The sequence below is a fragment of the Crocuta crocuta genome, unplaced genomic scaffold (assembly GCF_008692635.1).
Source record: "Crocuta crocuta isolate KB4526 unplaced genomic scaffold, BGI_CrCroc_1.0 scaffold103, whole genome shotgun sequence".
In the NCBI taxonomy this organism is placed as follows: Eukaryota; Metazoa; Chordata; class Mammalia; order Carnivora; family Hyaenidae; genus Crocuta; species Crocuta crocuta.
Genome location: NW_027529192.1, coordinates 1,398,992 through 1,422,460, shown reverse-complemented (window position 1 = coordinate 1,422,460; position 23,469 = coordinate 1,398,992). Strand labels below are relative to the sequence as shown.

General features: G+C 47.6%; 1 protein-coding gene and 1 pseudogene across 1 annotated transcript in view; both read left to right on the top strand.

Annotated features, from left to right (window-relative positions):
• The window catches only part of LAMB4 (laminin subunit beta 4), a 95,685-nt gene that overhangs the window by 16,417 nt on the left and 55,799 nt on the right, over positions 1-23,469 (top strand). The window contains 7 exon segments of the mRNA XM_077758343.1: positions 92-159; positions 161-206; positions 5,417-5,596; positions 7,986-8,072; positions 8,075-8,094; positions 10,564-10,643; positions 11,183-11,333. Coding sequence (XP_077614469.1) covers positions 92-159; positions 161-206; positions 5,417-5,596; positions 7,986-8,072; positions 8,075-8,094; positions 10,564-10,643; positions 11,183-11,333 — 632 coding nt within the window.
• Positions 6,659-6,783, top strand: LOC144226815 (U2 spliceosomal RNA; annotated as a pseudogene).

Below are 23,469 nucleotides of genomic sequence, written 5' to 3'. Positions count from 1 at the left end.
TTCTAACAAGGCCCCAGGGCACCTGCCCAGACAGCTGCCCCGCGGTCCCCCGGACCCTGGCCAATCTCCCCTAATCCCTCTCCTTCCTCAGCCTGTCACTGCAACGGCCACTCGGACCGCTGTCACTTTGACATGGGCGCGTACCTGGCGAGCGGCGGCCGCAACGGGGGGGGTGTGCGAAGACTGCCAGCACCACACGGAGGGANGTTTGCAGAGCCATTTGGCTCTAAAAGCTTTCCTTTCTCACGACGGATTGGGCCAGATACTCCAGGTCCATACTGGCAGCCCTGGCCAGTGGCTGGTACTGGTGAATCAGGAAGCTATTCCGGATTCAGCCAGAAGGGGTGTGGGGGGCGGGGGGGGAGTTCAGCAGATGCTGCAGAAGCCTGAGCATCCTGGGGGTCCACAGGGGGAAGTTAGCTAAGCACAGAGGCTCGACTTACCCTGGCCACTCCACTTAGGATGTTTCAACTCTGCCACGATGCCAACGCAATGGGCGTGTAGTAGAAACATACTTAGAATTTTGAACTTGGATCTTTTCCCAGGCTAGCCGTGTGCAGATGATCCTCTCTCCCAGTGCTGGGCCAGGTAGCCTGGGGCAGTTCCCAGTCCCTGCAGCAAGCCATAGGCTTCAGCCATTCTGGGAACGCCTGGGTAGCTCAGTCAGTTAAGCTTCCAGTTTCGGTTCAGGTCATGATCTCACGGGGTTCAGGCCCCGCATCAGGCTCTGTGCTGACAGCTCAGAGCCTGGAACGTGCTTCACATTCTGGGTCTCCCTCTCTCTCTGCCCCTCCCCTGCTCACACTCTGCCTCTCTCTCAAAAATAAACATTTGAAAAAATCACTTAAAACAACCAACCGTTCTGTACCCATACAACCACTCCGTTTTCACTGTCGCTAAGGTATTCAGTAAATTACACGCGACATTCTACACTTTATTATAAAACAGGCTGTGTGTAGGCAGATTTTGCCCAGCCGTCAACCGGTATGGTTAAGGCAGGCTAGGCTAAGCTGTGATGTCTGGTAGGTTAGATGTAGGAAGTAGATTTTTTACTCCCAGATCCCAACTTTTCAGGAAGCACACTCTCTCAGAGTGATATAAGTGTGAGGTTAACACTTGTCATTTGCATTACTGTGACAGTGAGCACCCCCTTAAATTTTGGGCCCTAGGCATCTTGCTTGCCTCACTCTGATCCCAGCACTGCTGTAGATTATCCCATAGATAAACTTGATTTCAAGTACCGAGTGCAGGTAACTGGGTCTCAGATCTCACTCTACTTGCAGACTGACAAGTAGCTTGTTATTGTTCTGTGGATGCCGGCAGAAGACACGAAACTCCCCAGTTAGAGTCCAAGGAGTTTATTACTCATCGCACAGCAAATAACAAGATGTTTATTTTGGTGTGTATTCCCATGTCCGCAAGCCCTGAGTCCCACGGGGCAACTCAAAGGGTGCCCGGTGGATCCTGCGGACATGATGAGTCTATGTCACAGCCAATGTCACAGCCAAGGAACATCGTGCTTCGAGGATTCATTGCTTTTATAGCAAGGAGGGGGTATGCTTGTTCTTTGTCCGGGGGAAGACGTTACCTCACCCCTCAGAGTAGCTTGCTGACGACGCAACCTTGAGAAAGGGCCTGGGTGAAGAGCAAGCAGCACCTTGCGTTGCTGGTACACTCAGCAAGAAACATTCCAGTGCCCAGACCCACGGAAGGTTGCTTCTCCCCACGCCCAGAAATCCTGCTTCTTAGGCTCTGTCATCAATATATTGTTATATTGGAGGGGGAGGGGTTTGCTATAAAATTATAGCTTCAAACTGTATATAATCATCCTACATAAAATGAAGTCCTATACAAAAGTAGTTCAGTAGCCCCCAGAATATATACAACATCCTAGATTTCAAACTTTAAATCCTCACAATGTAGAAAGAGCATAAATGAAGTTTTTGTTCAGATTACTGAATAGGCACCTGATGACGTAAAACTTTACCTTATGTGATCTGTTTAAAATTGATACACAGAACTGAATGCTCAGACAAAGTAATTTCTTTAAGTCAGTGTCCTGAGTGCCCTACTTCTTCACCAGAATCTATAACCTGCTCCCCCGACACACATACACCTTTTATTAATGTTTAAATGCTATGCATTTATAAAAGAAAAAGGATTGCTCTTAGGTGGAATCAGGGGAAAATATAATGTTTTGAAGCAGATAACCTAGGAACCTGCAAAGAGGCTGCAAGTAACCAAGCAAGATATTCACCTTAACCAAAACCTTGTTCCTTTAGAACCAGTTAGTATCGGGGCACCTGGGCGGCTCCGTCAGTTAGGCGTCTGACTCTTGGTTTCGGCTCAGGTCACGATCTCGTGGTTTGTGACTTCAAGCCTCACATGGGGCTCGGAGCTGGCAGTGCAGAGCCTGCTTGGATTCTCTCTCTCCCCTCCTTTTCCTGCCCCTCCTACTCTCTCTTTCTCTCTCTCTCTTTCAAAATAAATGAATAAACCTAAAAAAAATGACTTAGTATTAACTTACATCTAAAGGAAACTGAGATAAGAAAACTGGTACCCAGATATAAAATTAAGAGGTCATTCTATATACACAAGGAGTTTTTTTTTTTTTTAAGGAAAAGCTAATGAGGAGCCTGTAAAAACAATCTTCGCGAGACACCCAAGTTTCCCTAAACACACGTTTGTGTTTGTAGAAGTCTGTGTATACAAATAGCATTTATTAAGTCTGACTAGCAGTCTCCTATAAATTTTCTCTAAATTGTCCTCGTTTGAGCCTAAACATTTACATAATCAGATTCCAGGCTGAGAGGTTGACTAATTTTCAGTCTTCTGTGATTAAAACACAGTCAAATGTGATACAGAAATAAAAAAGATTTGGTAGATTCAACCACTGATAACACAAGTTTGCTGGAATTAAGTTGTGTGATGCCAAGGGTCTATTTTATTGGACTTCTGAAGGCCATGACACAGGGTTATTTCAGAGTAAAATTACTACCCATCCACCCACATCCCTTCCCCAAAGGCTACTTGGGTGCATAATTAAATTATACTCTGGAACTCAGGGCTGACCCTTTGGGTGTCTCTCAAATAGAGCTGACCTTTTTCCTCTTGGCTACTTCTAAAATGACTCCAGCTTGTTCCTTCCTTTCTAGAAGCAAATGTGTCTAATTAGAAGAAGATTCTGTTTTTCCAAACTAAACAGAACCAAATGCTGTTTTTCCGTAATAAGATTTCATTACCAGTCATAGTCCGATAGCAATCGAAAATTGAAAACTTCTGTCAGAAGCAAAAATTAAGTGTTTGCCTCGATACACCAAACGCCTGATTTCAGTAGGTTTTTCCATCAAACTTCCCAACCAAAATGATTGTTATATCAACCTGCACAACATGGCTTTCGGGACGGGGAGTTTGTTTTTGTTAATCCAAAGTAAACAGATATAAATGTGAACATAATTATTTCTTAGAATCAGGATATTCTTTATTTTGATAGGGCGAGAGCGAGCATGAGCAGGGGAGAGGCACAGAGAGAGAGAGAGAGAGAGAATCCCAAGCTGACAACATGGAACCCAGTGGGAGGCTGGAGCTCATGAACCATGAGATCATGACCTGAGCCAAAATCGAGAGTTGGACGCCTGACCAACTGAGCCACCTGGCGCCCCAGGACATTCATTTTTTAATCTTTATTGCGTTCCTGAAACGTGGCATCCCTTGGAAACCCGGCAGCACCACGTGGTCATCTGGTGTCCCACCAGCACACCTGCCCTGTCTTCCAGAAGGCCAGTGGCTAATCCTGTTCCGGCCTCTCTCGGGTGCCTCCCCTCCTAACTGGGCGGTCACTGCTCGCTTGGGCGCCTCTGACTATCGGAGAGTTCTTCCTTCTGTCAAGTCCAGCGCCGCCTTTTAGAACTTCTCCCCTCTGGGATTCTTCACACGATCAGCATCCGTTTTTCATGTTCTACTCCTTTCTTGAGTTATTCCAGCTTTTGCTGAAAAGAAAAAGAGGCTGGTACTTCTGTTGCTTCTTTGCTACGGGTGATCGTTTATGTCATTTTGCAGAAATCTCTTCGCCCAAGCTTTTGCCTGCCAGCAGATTTTCATAAAGAAAACAGCGATATAAACCTTTCTTGCCATTCTCTCCCTTTCTTTCTTGTACATGCTCCTTCCATGAAGAATTAAAGAGAATAGGGGCGCCTGGGTGGCTTAGTCGGTTAAGCGTCCGACTTTCGCTCAGGTCATGATCTCGCGGTTCGTGGGTTCGAGCCCCGCGTCGGGCTCTGTGCTGGCTGCCAGCTCGGAGCCTGGAGCCTGTTTCAGAGTCTGTGTCTCCCTCTCTCTCTGACCCTCCCCTGCTCACGCTGTCTCTCTCTCTCTCTCTAGAAATAAATAAAAACCTTATAAAAAAAAAAAAGAATTAAAGAGAATAATACCACTTACCCTTATTTTTCTGTGACAGGGAAGAGCAGACATGCTTTCTTAACCACATTTCAGAGTTTTGATAGACATTTTGTGTGACTTTTTTTCTTTCTCACATCTGTATTTGTATATTTCATCAGAGCACCCCACTCCTCCTTGCCTATAGACCTTATTCTCACCTTTGGAGTCTTATTGACTCTTTTTTTAACCTTTTATTGAAGTGAAATTGACACAACATAGAAGTAGCCATTTTAAGATGAACAATTTATTAGCACAAAGCTGTGTAATCAGCACCTCTGTGTAGCTCTAAAACATTTTCGGGGTGCCTGGGTGGCTCAGTCGGTTAAGCTTTGGACTTCGGCTCAGGTCATGACCTCACAGTCTGTGGGTTTGAGCCCCGCGTCGGGCTCTGTGCTGACAGCTCAGAGCCTGGGGCCTGTTTCAGATTCCGTGTCTCCTCTCTCTCTGCCCCTCCCCTGCTCATGCTCTGTCCCTCTCTGTCTCTCAAAACTAAATAAACAAAAGAAAAATTTTAAAAAACGTTTTCATCACTCCCAAAATTAATCAATCTCTTATTCACATGCAGTTTTCCTAATAGCAGTCTGCCTCTGGTCCTCTTACTTTAGAATCACGTGAAAGGGTTTCTTTCTCTGTCTCTGTCTCTCTCTCTCTGTCTCTCTCTGTCTATCTCTCTCTGTCTCTGTCTCTCTCTCTGTCTCTCTCTCTCTTTCTCTCTGTCTCTGTCTCTGTCTCTCTCTGTCTCTGTCTCTCTCTCTCCACTCAATAGATAAACAGATATAGATGATATTGTGCAACACTTTCCAAGGCTCGAGACCCGGGAGACATTTCTAAACAGTCCTTGCCCACTGGTCTAGTTGTTTAAACTGATTTAATTACTTAAACAGAGTACAGTACTATAGCGTGAGTAAAAGGCTATGTTTATATCTCAGGTTTCCCACAATTTGCAGTTAACTAAGATGATTCTTGTCTGTATCCCCAGCTTGCGAGCGTGACCCGGACGGGACCTTATCGGGTGGCCTTTGTGTGAGCCACTCTGCTCCTGCTCTGGGGTCTGTGGCCGGCCAGTGCTTGTGCAAGGAGAACGTGCAAGGAGCCAAGTGCGACCGGTGCAAACCCAGCCACCACGGCCTGAGCGCCGCCGACCCCCTGGGCTGCCAGCGAGAGTCTCCTGAATGCGCGCAGGCCTGGGGCTCTCCGTGCCGCTCGCTGTAAATACCCGAGTATCGCCAGCCCCTGGGGTCTGTAAAGGGGATGCAAAACCTCCCGCAGAGTTTAGTTAAATTAGTGGCAGATTTGTTTTTTCTTGGTGGTTAGCTGAGTTTATCACAAGGCACCAGCAGGGGGCGCTCACATTTCCCCGCTGAGCCCGCATGGGAAATGCCAAGAAATTCAACGCCGCCGAGTTGCAAAACCTTTTGCAAAATGGTCTCGACTTGGGCTCCCTTTTACAAACTCGTTGAGTTCCATTATGCATTTATGCATAGACTAATGACTTCTTAAGCAGATTTCAAGCGGTGGTTTCTTTTCTTTGTCCTTTTTTTTTTTTTTCCAATTACATTTCCCCTTTGTTCTCACACCCCTCCTGGAATTAGTCCTGTATTCTCTGACAAAGAGAAGAACAAAATTAAAGAGCCAGTGAAGGGGTTGTGAGGAAACAACCTCAGGGTTTTCTGGGGCCAAATGCGGAGACCTTTGCCTCTAGGATCACAGAAACTCTGAGCTGCCTGGGGTCTCACAGAGCTGCAGATTCCTCGGGGAATCTGGGTAAATGATTTCCCTTTGTCATGCTCTGTGTTTTTGCCCATATAAGGAACTGTAGGTTGTTTGCATGTTTAGAGAGCAGCGTGCTGAACCCTTCCTTCTCCTGGAACTTAATGACACTGTTTAATCCCAGGACGATGGATTATATAGTCCAGCCAATTCTCATCCCACTTTTCAGTACTCCAAGTGTTTCCTCGGGTTCAGCCCGGGCCTGATGTCTTCCTAGAAGAGGCCAAATACTGTTTTTTGTTTTCTTTTCTTTTATAATAGCTTTAGTAAGATATAATTCACATACCATACAGTTCACCCTTTGAAGTACAATTTGTGATCTATAGTGTATTCAGAGTTGCATAACCATCACTACAATCAATTTTCGGACATTTTCATTGCCCCCAAATTGTACCCTACTTCTGGCTATATACCCAAAAGGTTGCAAACAGGGTCTTGAAGAGGGATGTGTATCGCTTCTCAGCCTTTTGGCTAAGATCAAGGGTAGTATCTGTTCTTATCAGGTCGAAGAGTGATTTGTACCCCCATGTTCATGGCAACATCATTCACAATGGCGCCAAAGTAGAAGCAACCCAAGTGTCCAGCCGTGGATGAATGGGCAAACAAAATGTGGGACATACACACAACAGAATATTATTTAGCCTTAAGAAAAGGAAAGAAGTTCTGATTTATGCAACAGCATCACGAGCTCTGGGGAGGTTATGCTCAGTGAAATAAGCAAACACAAAGGGGCAGCTACTGTATGAGTCCATTTCCATGAGGTATGCAGAGTAGATAAGTCCATGAGAACAGAAAGCAGTGGTTGCCGAGGGCTTGGGGGAGGGAAGAATGGGGAGAGATGGTGTTTCATGGGCACAGAGTTTCAGTTTTGCAAGATGAAGAGTCCTGGAGATTGGTCGCACAACTGTGTGGCCATGTTTAAAGCAGTCGGTGTTACATTAAATGTGTTTTACTGTAAGAAAAGGAAAGCAACCCCATGGCCTTTAGCTACCACCTCCCTAACACCCATTAGGCAAGCACTAACCTAACTTTCTGTCTCTCTCGATTTTCCCACTGTGGACATTCTTGTACAAATGAGATCATCCACCATGTCGTCTTTAGTGACTGACTTCTTTCACTAGCACGATGTTTTCGGGTTCATCCATGTCGCAGTAGGTGTCAGTATTTCATTCCTTTTTTATGACTGAGTAATAATCCATTGAGTGGATACTCCACATTTCATTTGTCCGTTCACTGGTTGACACACATTTGGGTTGTTTCCATGAACATTGGTGTCTTCCCCCAAAGGAAAGGTGTATGTTGCTCTGGGAACATAATTTCCTAGCCATAACAACAGAAGCAGGACTCAGACGTGCCCGTGCGTGGAAGAGATAGAGGAGCGAGACAATGAAAAAGTAACAAGGCAATAGGAAGAGAGAGAAGAGACAGGGAAATGAGCGATGCATCTGCCAAAAAAGGAGCCGTCAGTAACAACCGTGACACTCAAACCCTTGCCCTGCATCAAGCAAGCCAACTGGCTCCCAGCATCGCTCAAGATAACTGTGCTCCACCTTGTACACCTTCTACTTTGACTCTCTGATTGCCATCCAGTAGCACCGCATGAGGGTTCTGGAAGTGTCTGGCACTGGATTTCCCAAGCAGAGTTGTATGCCATGCAATAGACTTGGCCGGGCTGGCTGTTGGGTGTTCCTGTGGCCGCATATTCGGCTCAGTGTGAGCTATTTAAGGACAGGGTGGGGAAACAGAAATGAGAATAATTGTGTTTGCTTTGCTTGTAGCCTGCGGCTGTAAGCCCCCTGGGAGTCTGCCATTCTCCGCCTGTGATGTGGAGACCGGCCAGTGCCCCTGACAGCCGTTTGCCACCGGACACGCTGTGAAGAGTGCGCTGTGTGTATTTGCACAGCATTTCCCTTTCGTGTGGTCGAGTGGGTGTCTGCTGCCCCTGCCTGGAAGAGGCTCGGTCTTGTTAATTGCTTTCTTTGTGCTGATGTATTTCCACCCTCCCGGGAAAGGTATTTACACGACAGAAATTAGCAAACACTAACCCTTCCACAGAGAGCTCACTGGTTGTTAAACATTTACCAGATTGGACTGAACAGACCCAGGCACCGATGTCAGAAGTTTTAGCTGCTGTTCTCCCCCAATGTGCCAAGCAGTAAAACAGGACGATTTATCTCCTCCCCTTTTTCAGCCCACCAGATTGTGAAGCCTTTTCTTCTGTGTTTTGCATAGAGTCTCTTTATCACCTCTACCAGTCTTTGCCTAGAAATATTTGAGACGAGCTCATTTAAAAAAAACAACAACCCAGGTTTAAATGTATTATGGATTCCTGTGGGAAATAAACTGGATTTTTCATAGACTCCACCAAACGTATGAGCTCGTATGTCTACAGTTAGTAAACTGAAACCTTTTTTACGCCCTAAGAGATGTGTCATGCAGTTAGGGAGTTCAAATCCAACTTTTCCCTTTGTTCTGCAATCCTGGCAGCCCACCGTGACATTTTAGAAAGAAAAGACCCAAAACTTAACCTAATAAAAGAACAGTGACCTTGATGTGTCTGAAGAAATGCAGCTGCTGAATGAGAAACATATGCCTGTTACAACATCCTTCCGTGCTCATATTTTAAGCTGTTTTACTGAAAACATATGAGGCCGGGGCCCAGGGGCAGGGAGAAGAAGGCAAGAAGGTACATTTGAAGAAGCGACTCTGGGAGACGGGGCCGGTCACCTCCAGCATTAGGGAGGGAGGCCTGGCATGGCTAGGCAGCCGAGGCAGCACGAAGGGCGCGGGGCTGGTTAGGGTTAGGGTTGACAAAGAAACCGCATCGGATGATTCCCGACAGACCTTAGACTCGGGCCGACGTTGCCGGTTTGCAGTTTGACAGCCACTGTCTAGTTCACTGGATTGTGTGTGCAAGAGCAAGATCGCTGAGCAGGAGCCGGCGGGGGAGGGGCGGGCAGGAAGAGGGTTGCCCGCTGTGGCGTCGCCGGGTGCCCCACCCCCTCCTCNTCGGCACCCTAGGCCCCGGGGGGGTTTTCACAACCACATCCCAGCAAAGCAGGTCACTGCACATGGTTTCTGCCCAAACCGAAGTCTGGTTTGGGGAGAGATCACAAAAATCTTTTGCTGTGGTTCTGTAACAAATTCTGCCAGCCTTTAATGTTTAAAAATCAATCTTCCTGAGTCAAATCAGGCGGAAAATGTTATCAAGATAACAAGTAACAAGAACAACAAAACGGAGACATAACAAACCTGTTTCAAACGGGAGTGCCATGCCTATTAAGACCTTGGTTTTGTCTGAGCATGTTACATTGAGATTTGAAAGGGAAGGATCTTTTGGAGCATTTTATAGTAAACATTATCAGATTTAAGAAATAGTTGTCGTAGCCCCAGCTGCTTATATTGAATAAAGGTCAAGATGTTGCAATGAAGAGAAGTCTTGAACAGAGCGGACTCTCTCAGGCAGAGCTTGTTATGACGAAACAGCTTCCTTATAAACAAGCTAAACTGTGACATGCAAATAAGATCTCAAAATCAACTTGATTTTTTGTTTTTTACCCCAGAACATTTTAGGATTGTGGAAGTCAAAATCCCTTGGGATCCCGTGGGGAGGGAATCTACTGGGTTTACAAAAGCAGTTGCAAATAGGCTCGGTGAAGACCTCCCCAGACTGGCCTTCAATAACTCACCGTGAGTCTAGATTGGTGTGGTCAGAGCAACTGTGTAGTTTGCACCGAATTTTTTAAAAACTTTATTTTGAGGGAGAGAGAAGAGAGGCAGAGAGAGGGAGAGAAAGAATCCCAAGCAGGCTCTGCCCTGCCAGTGCAGAGCCCAGGGCAGGGCTTCATCTCCCGAACTATGAGATCGTGACCTGAACTGAAATCAAGAGTCGGACACATAACCAACTGAGCCATCCAGATGTCCCTGCGTTTTTTTTTTTAAAGAGAGAGCAAGCAAGGGAAATGGGCAGAGGGAGAGAGAGAAAATCTTAAGCAGACTCCACACTCAGAGCAGAGCCCAACACGGGGCTTGATCCCACAGCCCTGGGCTCATGACTTGAGCCAAAAATCAAGTCAGACGCTCAACCAACTAGACCACCCAGTAGACCCCCCCCAACCCCCCTGGATTTTTGCTTGGAGTAATATGCACTCCCCTTCATTTCAAGTCCCAGGGATAGTAGAGCTGTGTCCTCAGAGGTCATTACCAAGTACCCGGGCAAAAAAGGTGACTGTGTGATTGCCCAGGCTGTGTGGCTATTTGACGTGTGTCAACTGAACTGTGCTGATGTTAATATTTGCCCTTCAGAACAGCACATATCTTCAGTGCTGGATTCGGCTGAACATTTTCTCTTCACAGGTTGGATACTGGGGACTGGAAAGTCACCTCCATGGATGTTCTCCCTGTGATTGTGATATTGGAGGTGCTTATTCCAACGTGTAAGTCACTGAATGAATGAATGACACAGTCCTGTGGCTATAGTCTCCACTCACCTTTCCACATTTCATTCTCATCTGCTTCTCGTCATCGGTGACGGCCTTGATTTCATGGCAAGCCAAGGGCATTGAAAAGCAATGATCTTGAGACATTACCTATAGCCTGAGTGATTTCATTTACTTGAAGTATTTCCAAGGAAGAGATCAACAGTCCACCTGCCTGGGTAACCCACAAGCTGGTGGGAGAGATGCCTTGTGTGACTTGACCTGCCTAAAACACCAGCGTTTTGCCACCCTCTAAAGAGAGGTCCTACACTCCTTTTTGCAGCGTTGAGAGCAGAATCGGAGGTGGCTCCTTAGTTTCATGGATCTGGATTTGCTTTTCAAGACCAGACATGCAGAGCCCATGGCCTCTTAACCTCCTCCTCAAGATAATTGATTGGTCAAGTCAAGGAGTGAGTCCAAGCCCATAAGGCATACAGTGCCTTCATTTTATACCTCCCCCCTCTCCCCTAGTGCATGATGGATTTGTGTTTCCTCAGGTGCTCCCCCGAGGACGGCCAATGTGAATGCCGTCCACACGTCACTGGCCGCAGCTGCACCGAGCCAGCCCCCGGCTACTTCTTTGCTCCTTTGAATTTCTATCTCTGCGAGGCAGAGGAAGCCACCCCTCTCCAAGGACTTGCACCTTTGGTTCGTATTTCATGTAGTCTCCTTACAGACTTGATTTAATGGGGTGTCGGTAAATACACGTAGCACGCCCTTGAGGTCCTGGGTAAGGTACCTGGACAAGAATGGTTTGGCCGCCTATGCCGATCAGAGCAGTTTATTTATCATGGGACTGAAGATTATAGAAACCCTGGAGGCCAGAGCCTGCATGTTATGTGATCTTTATATTACAATTCTAGCACAAAGCCCGGCACATAAGTGTGAATTGGATTAGGCTGTGATCAAACAGACATGACTTTTGCTCTTTCGATGTGGCCACCTGCTAACTTGAGCGTCTACTTGTCTGCCTTCCCCAGGACACTATAAACCACGAGAGGGACGGGTGGATGTGTATGCCTTTCGCCACTGTTGCCCTCGCACTTCCCACGGTGGGCCTGAGCCCTAGCAGGAGCCTCACAGACCTCTGCTAACGATGAGTGGATAAGGTTCAAAACGGAAGTGTACAACGTCCTCCTGAAGCTGATCTCAGACTGCCGTTCCCACTGACGTTTACTGGTGTGGGTGACGGCAAATGTCACGTGGTGCTCTGCTTCATTCCCTCCAAGTCACGGTCCTGTGGGATATTTCCCTAAAAAGGTATTTCTTAAAAGGCTTGTGAGAGGAGCAGACACACACGTGTGGAACAATTAGAGAAGTTAGACTCCGTGACATTCTCACATGACACTCTGTGGCATGTGACGCCAGCCGCAGGCAGGAATATGGCAGAGGGAAAGGTGATGTGTGGTGGCGGTCTTCGAGGAGAGAAAGCGTGTAAAAGTTGGTTCTGAAGAAGACAGGGTTTGGATAGGAAAGAAGGGAACCCATCCAGGTTCCAGCAACCAAGTCATTTCCTGAGATCTTTTCTTGGGCTGGACACCATTGATGGGAGGGATGAAAATGCCCCTTAGGAAGCTTGGAATGTTCTCTTTTGCTAACTGGAATTGGGGGACAGGGCGAGAGGCTTTCACTATCCCTACTTAAACTTACAACCATTGTGGGGCGGGATCAAAATGAAACTATTCTGTGCCTGCCTTCTTCTTCATGGTTTTTAATTTTGCTTCTTTATGATGGAAGCTGGAAAAAAAAAACTTTGGGAAGATAATATTGGTATTTATATTTAGGCCGTAACTGTCCTCAAATAATAGAAAATATATATTGGTCCCTAACCCTGGTTCTTGGTAAAGAGGTCCTAAATCCTTCAGAATTTTCTGGGGGATAAGGATGTCTTTGGTTCTAACTGGGTGACTTGATGGGCTCCTAGATGGGGGCTGGTCGCCAGAAAGACCCAGCCATGATTAGAAGCTTAGAATCTTCCATCCTGCACCCCATTCTCTGTGAAGGGGAGGGGAACTAGAGATTGAGTTAATGATTGACCATGCCAGTGTCGTAAAGGTTCTATAAAAATCTCCGACATATGGGGTTCAGAGGGCTTCCGGGTTGGTGAACACATCCATGTGCCAGGAGGGTGGTGCATCCCAACTCCAGGGCCCAAAAACTCCTACACTGAGAGCCCTCCCAGTCATTACTCAATGCATCTCATCATCTGGCAGTGTATCTGTGTCCTTTACAGAGTTCTTTATTATATAATGAACCACCAAACGCAAGTGTTTCCCTGAGTTTTGTTTTAGCAAAGTTTCAAGCCCAAGGAGGGGGCCATGGGAATCCCAGTTTATAGCTGGTTGGTCAGAAGTACTGGTAACAACCTGGATTTGCTGTTAGCATCTGAAGGGTGGGGGGCAGTCTGGTGGGACTGAGCTCTTAACCTGTGGCATTGGACACAAAGTCCAGGGAGATGGTGTCAGGACTGAATTAAATTATAGGACACTCAGCTGGTGTCCGAAACTTGGTGAGCATGGGAATACAGCCCACACTGGTGTCCAAAGTGTTGTGAGCATAGTAAGAGTAGAGGGGACACACAGGAGTATCTTTCCTATACACTCTGAATATAACTGTTCCCACTATTTTAGATAAGAAAACACAAGGCAGATGTAATATCTAGAGTAGATGGACTGATACTTAACATTTATTCCCAGCGCACCACGTGGTAGCCGCTGAGAAGCAGGTAAGTAGAGTAATATCATGTGCTAATCAAGCTCCAAACCGAGTGCTGTCCGACGTGAAGCCTTACTCCTCGCTCCGTGGTTTAAAGACGAAGATCAAGGACTTAGAATGGGCTTCAAGGGCCAGGAACATTGTGCAGAGGATTGGAAAGTAGTATCTATGACAACTCAAGCTGGGACTGACGTTGTGTTTAAAATATAGTACGAATAATGTCCTCTCCGCTAAAAAGATGATCCTTAATTGTAATAGAAAGAGTTTAAGCTAGACACTATTTAATTATTTTCATATTCATTCAACAAATATGTATCGTGTGCTTACTATGCTCTTTCTGCTGACGTTAATAAAACTTCCAGGGGCACCTGACAGGCTCCGTCGGTGGAGCGTGAGACCCTTGATCTCGGGGTCAGGAGTTTGAATCCCACGCTGGGAATAGAGGTCACTGAAAAACAACAACAACTTCTCCTTAGTTAGCGCTTTGTCCTTTGCACTTTGCATGCATTATCTCGTTTGACTTTCCAAACAACCTAGGTATTATCCCCTTTAATTTCCCGATGAGGGAAACATGAGAGAGGTTACCTACCTTGCCCCAAATCACACACCTGGTGGGCAGTGGGCCCTGGATTGAACCCAGGTGCACCTGGTCCCAAAACTCTGGCCCTTAACCCGTCATTATGTGCCGGCCACGTGCTCAACACTGAGCTCCAGGCTAAGGGCAGCATAGAAAGCAATTAGTTATGGTCTCTGCCCTCCAGGAATTTTTAACTGTGGCTAATACACTTACATAGATACCTCAGGATGGGGGTAGAGACATATGACATGAAGGGTCCATGTGTGTGGTGTGTTAAGATTTCAGACTCACAAGTGATCCTTTATGAACAGACTTGAGGCACAGAATAACGTGGCCTGAGACTTGAAAGCGATAAGTATTCCAGGCGGTGGCCTCAGTGAGAAGACCGTCCAGCCGGGAAAAGTTACAAATAACGGCTCAGAGGAGAGACGGGGTAGGTATATTCACAGGTAGAACAGGAAGTTTATGTAGGGAAGAAGTATTGGGAAAGAACATTAGATCCTCCTATGAAAGAGACTGTATTTTACTCCTTGGGCAATGAGAACTCATTGAAGCTTCTCAGAGCCGGAGACGGCCTTGATGAAGACTCTCCTCGGTGTTCTCGTCAGTGTGGCCTGGTAGCAGCAGGGCCTGGGGTGGAACAGGAAGGAATAAGGAATAAGCTAAGAGGTCGCAGAGGAAGGAGAAAGGATGCAGAGGGGGTTACGGAAGGATGTGAATCCAAGACCATCGGAGAACTTAAAAAATGACAACTTGCTTAGTCTTCAAAAGGTGTGTGTGTGTGTGTGTGTGTGTCTTCATTTGTTGCGGCTGCTGTAACAATAGCACCAGAGACTGGGTGCCTTATAAACGACGTAAAATTTATTTCCCACAGTCCTAGAAGCCGGGAAGTCCAAGGCCAAGGCGCCAGCAGACTCCTGTCTGGAGAAGGCCTGCTTCCTGGTTCATAGACGGGCATCTTCTCGCTGAGTCCACACATGGCGGAAGGGGCACAGGAACTCTCTGGGGTTTTTCTCATAAGGGCACTAATCCCATTCATGGGCTGTGCCCTCAGGACCCAGTCGCCTCGAAAAGACCCCCGCCTTTCATCACCCCCAGCGTGGGGGTCAGCCTTCTCTATGTGGATTTTGCAAGGATGCGAAAAATCAGTCTATGGCAACATCCTTGCTACTCAAATTGTGGCCATTCGACCAACAGGTTTGGTGTCACCGGGGAGTTCGCTGGACTTGGGGGGTCTCAGGTCCACCCCAGACCCGTTGAATCGAGTCTAGGTGGTAATGGGATCCCTACGTGATTCGTGGCCAGCTTGGGAAGCACTGGCTTGTTTTCTTATAGAAACTACCTGTGGTCACAAGACGTCATACTGATTGAATTTAACATCATGTGGGATTTATTTTTTTTTTTTAATTTTTTTNAACCGCGAGATCATGACCTGAGCGAAAGTCGGACGCTCAACCGACTAAGCCACCCAGGCGCCCCTAACATCATGTGGAATTTAATACAGTATAGCATAAAGTTAATTCCGTAATATGCTTTCTGTATAAAATTAATGAAATAGTTTCTAATTGTGTGTTACGCAATAAACACAGTTGGTGAGGGGAAAAAAAAAAAAAAGAAAGAAAGAGGAGGACAGATAGACATAATCCAGTGTGGCTAAGGGTCCTCATCGCAGAGGTCAGGCAGCTGGTCCGAGTGTGGCTGAGAGTCACTAAAATAAGAGAGTTCCTGAAGCGAGCCTCAGCTGACCCGAGCCCTGCATGCTCTTGACAAACAACCAGGGTGCCTGTGAAATGAAAACAATCTTGTCTGTAAAACCAGTAACGAAACATCCACCAAGGAAAGCACCCACATCCAGAGGACCACGGAAGTCTAGAGATGAGCATTTGGCGAATCTGACCTGGTCCCCACTAAGGAGTTGGTATAAAAGGGAAGCCCATGACACCGGGACTTTAAGGAGACGGGAGCTGCACGGATGCAGTTCCTCCGCTTCGTTTCGGATTTGGCTCTCCCGGCATAACCTCTCCCGGGACCCTGAAAGGCCAGATCCCACAAACTGTGAGAATGGCCAGGAATTGGTCTCGAGAATGTCCCGAGTAACAACAATAGCTAATGAACCCGTCTCTACACCATGCCTGCTGTTGCTTTTCTACAACTTTCTTCTTGAGATCTCTCATTAAAACTTAGCATTTGTACTTTTTTTTTTTTTTAACACCATGAAACTAAGAGATACAAATAAATGTTTTTCCAGTTTCGAATTTCACCGGTACGGCATTGTTCCAAAAGAAAACCCAAGGCGTCATGGGACTACCAAAAATTTCTCATTCTCACAGTGAAACCAAGAATTATAAAGTGCCTCACAGCTCCTTCCTGAGGCTCAGAGCCTCAGGAAAATTGTGATTACCTTTTAACTTCTCAGATAACCGGAAACTCTTGCACTATGGTAGAACCAGAAGTTCTGTGGGTTACTTACACTATAATTTCCTTTCTTTTTAAGATAGCAGCAACCGCTTTGCCTACATGTGATGTGTACTTCCAGCAGCAAGAGAATGACTTCATAGTTAACAAAGGCAAGATAATGCCGAAGAGGAATCAGAAGCAGAGTGTACGTGCTGACGAGCAGAGTGAGGTAAACCACTTCTCCATGGCCATCGTCGGCCCTGCCTGAAACGAACAATCTGGTAATGTGCTCAGAGCCATGTGAGGCCCATGTGAGTACTCAGTCCCTGTAAGTTCCCAGTGCCCTCAAGGACGGGATGGAGGAAAGGAGGGCACAGGCTCAAAGTAATTAGAGCTTCGGGCAGAATCTCAGTAGCTTTCTTTCTTTCAAGATAGAACTTCCCAGAAAGCTGGATTCTGGAGTCAGAGTCAGGAATTGCGAAGTCACAAGGTTTTGTCATTTTAAGGACATAAGGAAAGGTATGGTGCTGAGGAAGAGCTGTCCCCTAGTTGGAAGGAAGACGACATGCTAACCTCCTTGAGGATGGTGCATGGCGTCGCCCTAGAATCCAAGGTGGGGGTAGTTGGTCAGTGCTAGTGTGAGTGCAGGACAATGCCACCTCCACGGGACCCTGCTCCAATGGCTTCAGAAGGCCAGAGGAGACCTGAAGACCTTGTAGCCATCCAACTATATTAGCCATCCAACTATATTTGTCAAAGTTGGGGATGCTTTAGGCCCATTCATTCATTCATTCATTCAGTACACTGGGATCTTTAGTGAGCATTGCCGTGTGTGCATGCATGAAGGGGCATGTTGGAAAGCCAACGAGATCAGACACTAGGGGTCTCATTCACAACAGCATGTGAGTCAGTTCCTTACATACAAGAGACCTCCGTGAGGGAATAAAATGGTTGAATCAATGGCAACAAGAATATGTCAGCATGAAGTCTGCCCTTAAGATCATTGCCGTGGAAATGAGCCGTGTACACAGACAACTAATGGTGGCTGGGTGAGGTAAATATCGTAGAAGAGGCGCACATAACGTGATACGGGCTTCAGATTAAGGAGAGCTGCCTCCAGGCGAGAGGGTCAGAGACAGGTTCCTCACTGGTATTCTTCCTCTCAAGTCCACGCGCACCAGTCATGGCGGCCTTGTTCTTTCGTCTGCCTGTTCCCGCCCCCACAGCACATGCCCGTGGGGCCTTCTCTGCGCCTCTGGACTTCTCATTCTGAGTCCATCTGAAGGAGACGAGTGGGGAATGAGGCGCTACTCCCACCTCCTGGCTATGGCACAGATCAGTGAACCTCAGATTTTACTCTACAGAAGTATTGCCCAGGGAGTTCCTTTAGAATGCAGATTCCAAGGCAGTGTCCTCAAGATGCCAAGTCAGAGAGTCTGGGACTGGGCAAGAAATAGGCACGTCTTCTAGGCACCCCAAAGTGATTCTGATACAGGTGGTCCATGACTGCTCTTTGAGAAGCACAGCTCTAAGTATCCAGAAACTACTCTCCTGACTCTTGTCTGAAATGACCATGTCTGTCTTATTTATTGATTTGTAAAACTTCTACTCATCCCTTACGACCCAGTGCAGATTTATCTTCCTATCCCAGCATCTGGACATAGTTCGTTGTTTCCTACCCCGACATCTGGGCGTGGTTCATTGTTTCCATCTTGGGGGCACACAGATCGGTAATTTTCAAACTGTGGGTCCTGCCTGTGAGTAAGATTGTAAAATCAATTGGCCATGCCTAGCTTAGTACAACAGAGGAATACAAAACAAGGGCCTATTTTCTTGGTGAAAGTGTTTCCAGTTTATAGAAATGTGTCCGTGTGAATACTCTGGTTTCTCTTCAGATCGAAGAAATGTGTCCGTGTGGGTCTCAGGTTGGGTTCCCTGGAAAGAGACATTGCAGCAGAAATGTGCACGTGCCTTTCTGAGGGAATGCTCATCAGGAGAAGCCTGTAGGGCAGCAAAGGCAGGAGGCTGGGGAGGGGAAAGCGAGGCGAGGATGAGGTCCGGGGTAGATCTAGCCTTGGGCCTATCCCCAGGGGAGTTCGGAAGCAAAATAGCGCAACAGAATTGTCCCCCACTGAGGCCCAAGGGCAGGACTGTTGTGTCCATCGGCCGGTCACGGTTGTGGGCTCCCAGGGCAGATGCCAGCAAACTCCCGGCTGAGGTGGCTCCAATGCAAGGGCAGTTCTCAACAGAAGGGAGCCGTGTCACAGCAGCTGGTGGCTGGAGAGTGTGGCCCAGCCAAGGAGACCCGTCAGCGCTAATAGCGTGCGCTGGTGTCTGTTCCTTGCATGCGCAGCCCCACGTGCAGGACCGTTTGTTCAAAACTTAGGGAAAAAAGAACACTGAAGGCACTGAAACATGTAGCTTCTCACTTTCTTCCATAGTCTCTTGACTTCTTGGTGCTCTTTTATTTTACATCTAATGTTGTCTGAAGCAAAGATAACTTAAAAACGCAAATGTGCCATGCATCTTTATATCATGCAAAGCCAGTTTTCACTACAAATGTAAGAGCGTTTGGGCTCACGTGAACTCATTGAAATTACACGGGTTGTGTTCTGTGGTTAGAAACGCATGTGTATTTTGGTCTCCCCAGAACAAACAGGAATGCTGTGCAAAATGAACACAACCGTTTCTATTTCGCTCCCCGATATGTGTTCTATCAACACTCCATACTTTCAGCGTAACTAACCAGGAAGGGGGGACGGCAAGAAAGACACCCGGGAGTCGCCCTATCTTTCTTTCCTTCTGGTCATCCCTTGGTGGACGCAGCTGGCTAATAGGGGGCAGCAGCATGAATACTGTCTTTCTTAGAATCCCTCTGCCTTCTTTCGGCTTTCAGAGCAAGTTCTGGCTTCTTGGAGCTGTCAGCACCCTGCTTCCTCAGTCGTCCACGTAACCCACTTACCTTGTACACACTCTTAGTCTCACTGAGCACGTGCACGTAGTAGGTCCACTAGAATGCTGTGCTCACCGGCATCATGTGCACTATTTGCAAATGGGGGCAAAGAAGCACACACATATGGGGCATCTCTGTCCTGCTCGTGTGCACGCTACTGTGCACGCTCCCTGGTACCAAGAAACTGCACTAGCAAAACAGTTTCAAACATAAAATTATAAGTTATCTCAAGATGGTGACAGCAGAGCATTAAACCAAGCGTGGGGCCCTTCTGAGCGTGGGACCCTCTGGAGGTACATATTTGCATGCCCATGAAGCTGACCCTGCCCATCTGCCTCCTTACGTTAAGTTTATTCCGTGTGCACACAGCCTCTCCAGGATTCTCACTGGTCACAATTCCTGGGGGGATTCATAAACGGAGATTAGGGGACAAACGCAGCGTCTGGCTGCCACAGTTAGTCCCCAAGGTTGTAATCGATACTCGCTGGCTCCCTCCTTCCTTGCCACCCATTCTGGATTCCCCTCACCCTCAACTCGCACTTCTGCTGGATGGGATGACCTAGACCTTCATCCTTCCAGGACTGGGCCCCTGGCTTCCCTGGTCTTCTCGGGCCACATGGGGGGGAACACCGCGGGTGTCTTAGCGGCTACCTCCGTGCCACACGTATTCCTCATGTCCTGACTAAGTAGGATCAGCCCTTCCGGTTACGGGCATTTCTTCCCGGGCCTCCTGGCCTACAGGCATGAGGAGTCCCAGCGGCCATGCCACAGCCATAGCTCTAAAGTTCGTGGGATTCTTTGTTCCTGAGCAAGAATCAGGACGTCTAGACCCACAGAGCCTAAAGTTGCAAGCACAAAGAGCCCAAATTCCCTTGGTCACCACCTGAGACTGTGAGCTTGGCTGATCCTACCTGATTCCTAAACCCACGTTTTCTCCCCATTGGGAGGACAGCATCACTTAAAGTCTGTCGCTTTAAGGAGTAAGTGACATCCTGAGGAACACTGTCCCATCTCACAGGGTGTCATCCCCAAGCTGGTGAAGCTGATGCATTTTCAAGTGTTCCCACTCCCCTGCCACCTGCGATTAACGTCTAGGTGGCATGGTTTGTGTAGAGTAGGGGATCGCAAAGTCATACTTCTTCTGCTGTGAGGCGGGTCCCTTGAGCTGAGGACGGATTGTGTCGTCCCACTGGCGAATCAGACACTCTGTGAACCCTCAGACAGTGATTCTGACAGAGGTCGTAGAGTATCTGATTCACACTACGGGAGACCACATAACCTCAGCTTGGGCCAAGGGACCCACTTCCCTTTCCTTTAATATAGGAAATCAGTGTGACGTTTTGTGGACTAACTATCTAAATGGCTCAAACCCCTTTGGGCTAACTTGGCACAGAGACCCGGAGAATGAACAGTCTTGGGGAAAGACTGAACACACACTGCTGCCCACCCCAAGTGAAGACAGATCGCCTCTGTTCCTTCTTCTCTATGCTTATGGAGAAGAGCACGTTTTGCACTTCCGTCGGTGCATACCCTGTGTGAGGGTAGTGGGAATCTGCCCTGGTAAAGATGCTCCACCAAGCATGACAGCTGCAGATGGGGCTATAAGCTGGTTAAGTCTGTATGAGGCTTACGATGGGGACACGGTGGGAACCACCATCCAGTCCTGAGAGTGGCACTCGGAGGATGTCTCTGATTTGTAGTATGGCTTTTTATCTACTCTCTTGACTTCGTGGGGAGAAAGTGGTCGAGAATGGGCATTTCACAAGCTTTTACTTGGCATTTCCTTCTAGAAGAACTCTTACGTTTCCTTAAGGTCAAAGAACCAATGCCCACTGCTAAGCAGGTCCATTCCAATTACATAGTCAGGAAGTGGAGGAAATAATCAATGGTTGGTTCAGTAAATCAGTGACCCCATTGTAAAAAGGACTTAGGCCAGGACTCCACGTGTCACCTGACCCTCAGATGCCCTTCTCCGAACAAGGGGACCATGATGGCACTTTGGGTACCTGGTTTACCCTTGCCGTGGTGTTAAAGAGTCTTCATGGGCTTCTGGCCTCTTACTCAGTCACTGGGTTCTGGGTGCAAGAAGTGGCTCAGGTCTAGGAACTCGACAGAACATCACATCTTTCCATTGGGTCAGCTGACCTCAGCCTTGTGCTAATTCATACCTGATCACTTTTGATATTATATACTAGGCAATTCTTTGGTTGTCTGCCCATCCGTGTTGCTCCTACGAACACCATGTTCTGTCAGTCGTCTCCACAGAAGATCCCTATGGGTCAGGCCCCTTGTCTCCTTCTCCAACCTTGCTGCCCCCTGTAAACATTAAGCCCCTCTGGCTGTTTAGAGTTCAGTGCTACCCAGCCTCCGATAGTCCGGGATCCTGTCCTCCACACTGATACCAAGGAGCTCATTTTTGCAATGATACATCCTCCCAGCCTACAGAGGACACCCAGCACTCCGCCTTTCAGTGATGCCGATGCCCTTCTCACCAGTCTTGCCTGTTGTCTCAATAAATAGAGTGTCCTCCAGGCCTCTAAGGAACATGATCAGTTGGTGGGTTTCCTGGTCTTGTATCTTAGATCTGTTCTAGAATGCCTACTACTCTGAGCCTTGTATCCCTTCCTCCACAGTCTACTACAGCAGCTCTGGAACCTCCACTTCCCTTCCTCAGGGCCACAGCTTTTGCCAAGCTTCCAAGAGTTACTCCAGCAAAATACTGGATCCATCCCCCAAGGCTCCAAAGCTCTTGCCAGGCCATTAAATCCTATATTCCTGGTGATCCTAAATCAACAAACTCTCTGTATCCAGTTTCTTATTCTGCCTCCTTATTCTAGCAACCTCAGGACCCAGACCCATTCTCTCCCAGTTGCTGCTGGTACATGTTAGCCAGGTCCCTCTCAGAGATCTAGCACTTTCCCAGTCGGATTGTGCTTCAACTTGACCCCAGTTATCAGGCACGTGGTCAGGAGGCGTAGTAGAGGCAGATCCTTAGGAAGCTACACTTTTTCTTACAAGATAGCTGCATCATTTAGGTTTGTCAACTGATGCATTGTCCTCAAATGCGTCAGGGGTGGAGGGGAGGGGCTCTACTTTCCCGTAAGAATGGGTGGATTACGTCTATAGTCCATGAGCACTCAGAGTTCAGGGTTCTCCTGTGCATCACCCATGTCTTAAGATCCCTCTTCTTCCCTGTGAAGGACCTGACTTTGGCATAAGTGACTTACCTAGGCTGAGAATTCAGGCTTCTCCAAAGTTCTGCAAGTCTTACGGTGAGGTCCCGTGCTTGACCTTCAGCTCTTCCTGCCATCTACCTAAAGGAGATGAGTCTCTTTAAATACGTCCAGAGAGGCCCTCTGATTCTCACACTCCGCTTTAAACTGGTGACCGATTGCCCTGAGCCTGTCTTCCTCGCTTATCAAAGCATCAATGGCATTCAACAACTCCTACCTATTTCCACAGTCCTTATAATTCCCGTTCCCCCGTATCTCTCAATGCCAGGAACGTGGCTCCAGCCAGTGGCTCCCATTATGCCTTCATCCCGCCCGTTTCCCCACAGCTGACAGCTTTAGCAACTTCTCTGCCACCACGTCCCAGGGACCATCAGTACATGTTACACACAGCGTCCCCATTGCCAGCTGGGCCGAAAACAATCCTCCTCCGCAACTGCATCTTGGAGTCTGCTCTTAGGTAAACCGGCTGGCACCAGCTGTGGCAAGTCAAGTGCCCTGGAAACAGACAGAGCCCAGGACTGGATTTGGGCGCAGTTAGTAAGGTGATTTAGTACGGAATTTGGGCGCATTTGGGCGATTTAGTAAGGAAGTGTTATTCAGGAAAACTTGGTAAGGGAGTGAAGGAAACAAGACGGGGGGAGGGAGTAAGATGTGGCCTCAGGTAAAACCAGCCTCGGGTTGATCCAGGAAGGAGCTCACAGGCATAAACTGCTAAAGGGGGTCCCCGAGGGGCATCTACAGCGTCTACTGCATTTGTGAGAGTGTTTCTTAAATGTTCGAAAGACATTGCATGTAGTCAAATTTACATAGATCTCTGCTGAAACCTAATCTGGTGATAGTTTCTTATTTACATTTTGAGCTTCAAAGCAAGGTTCTCATCTCCTCCGTGGCCAGGACTATGTCCTATTC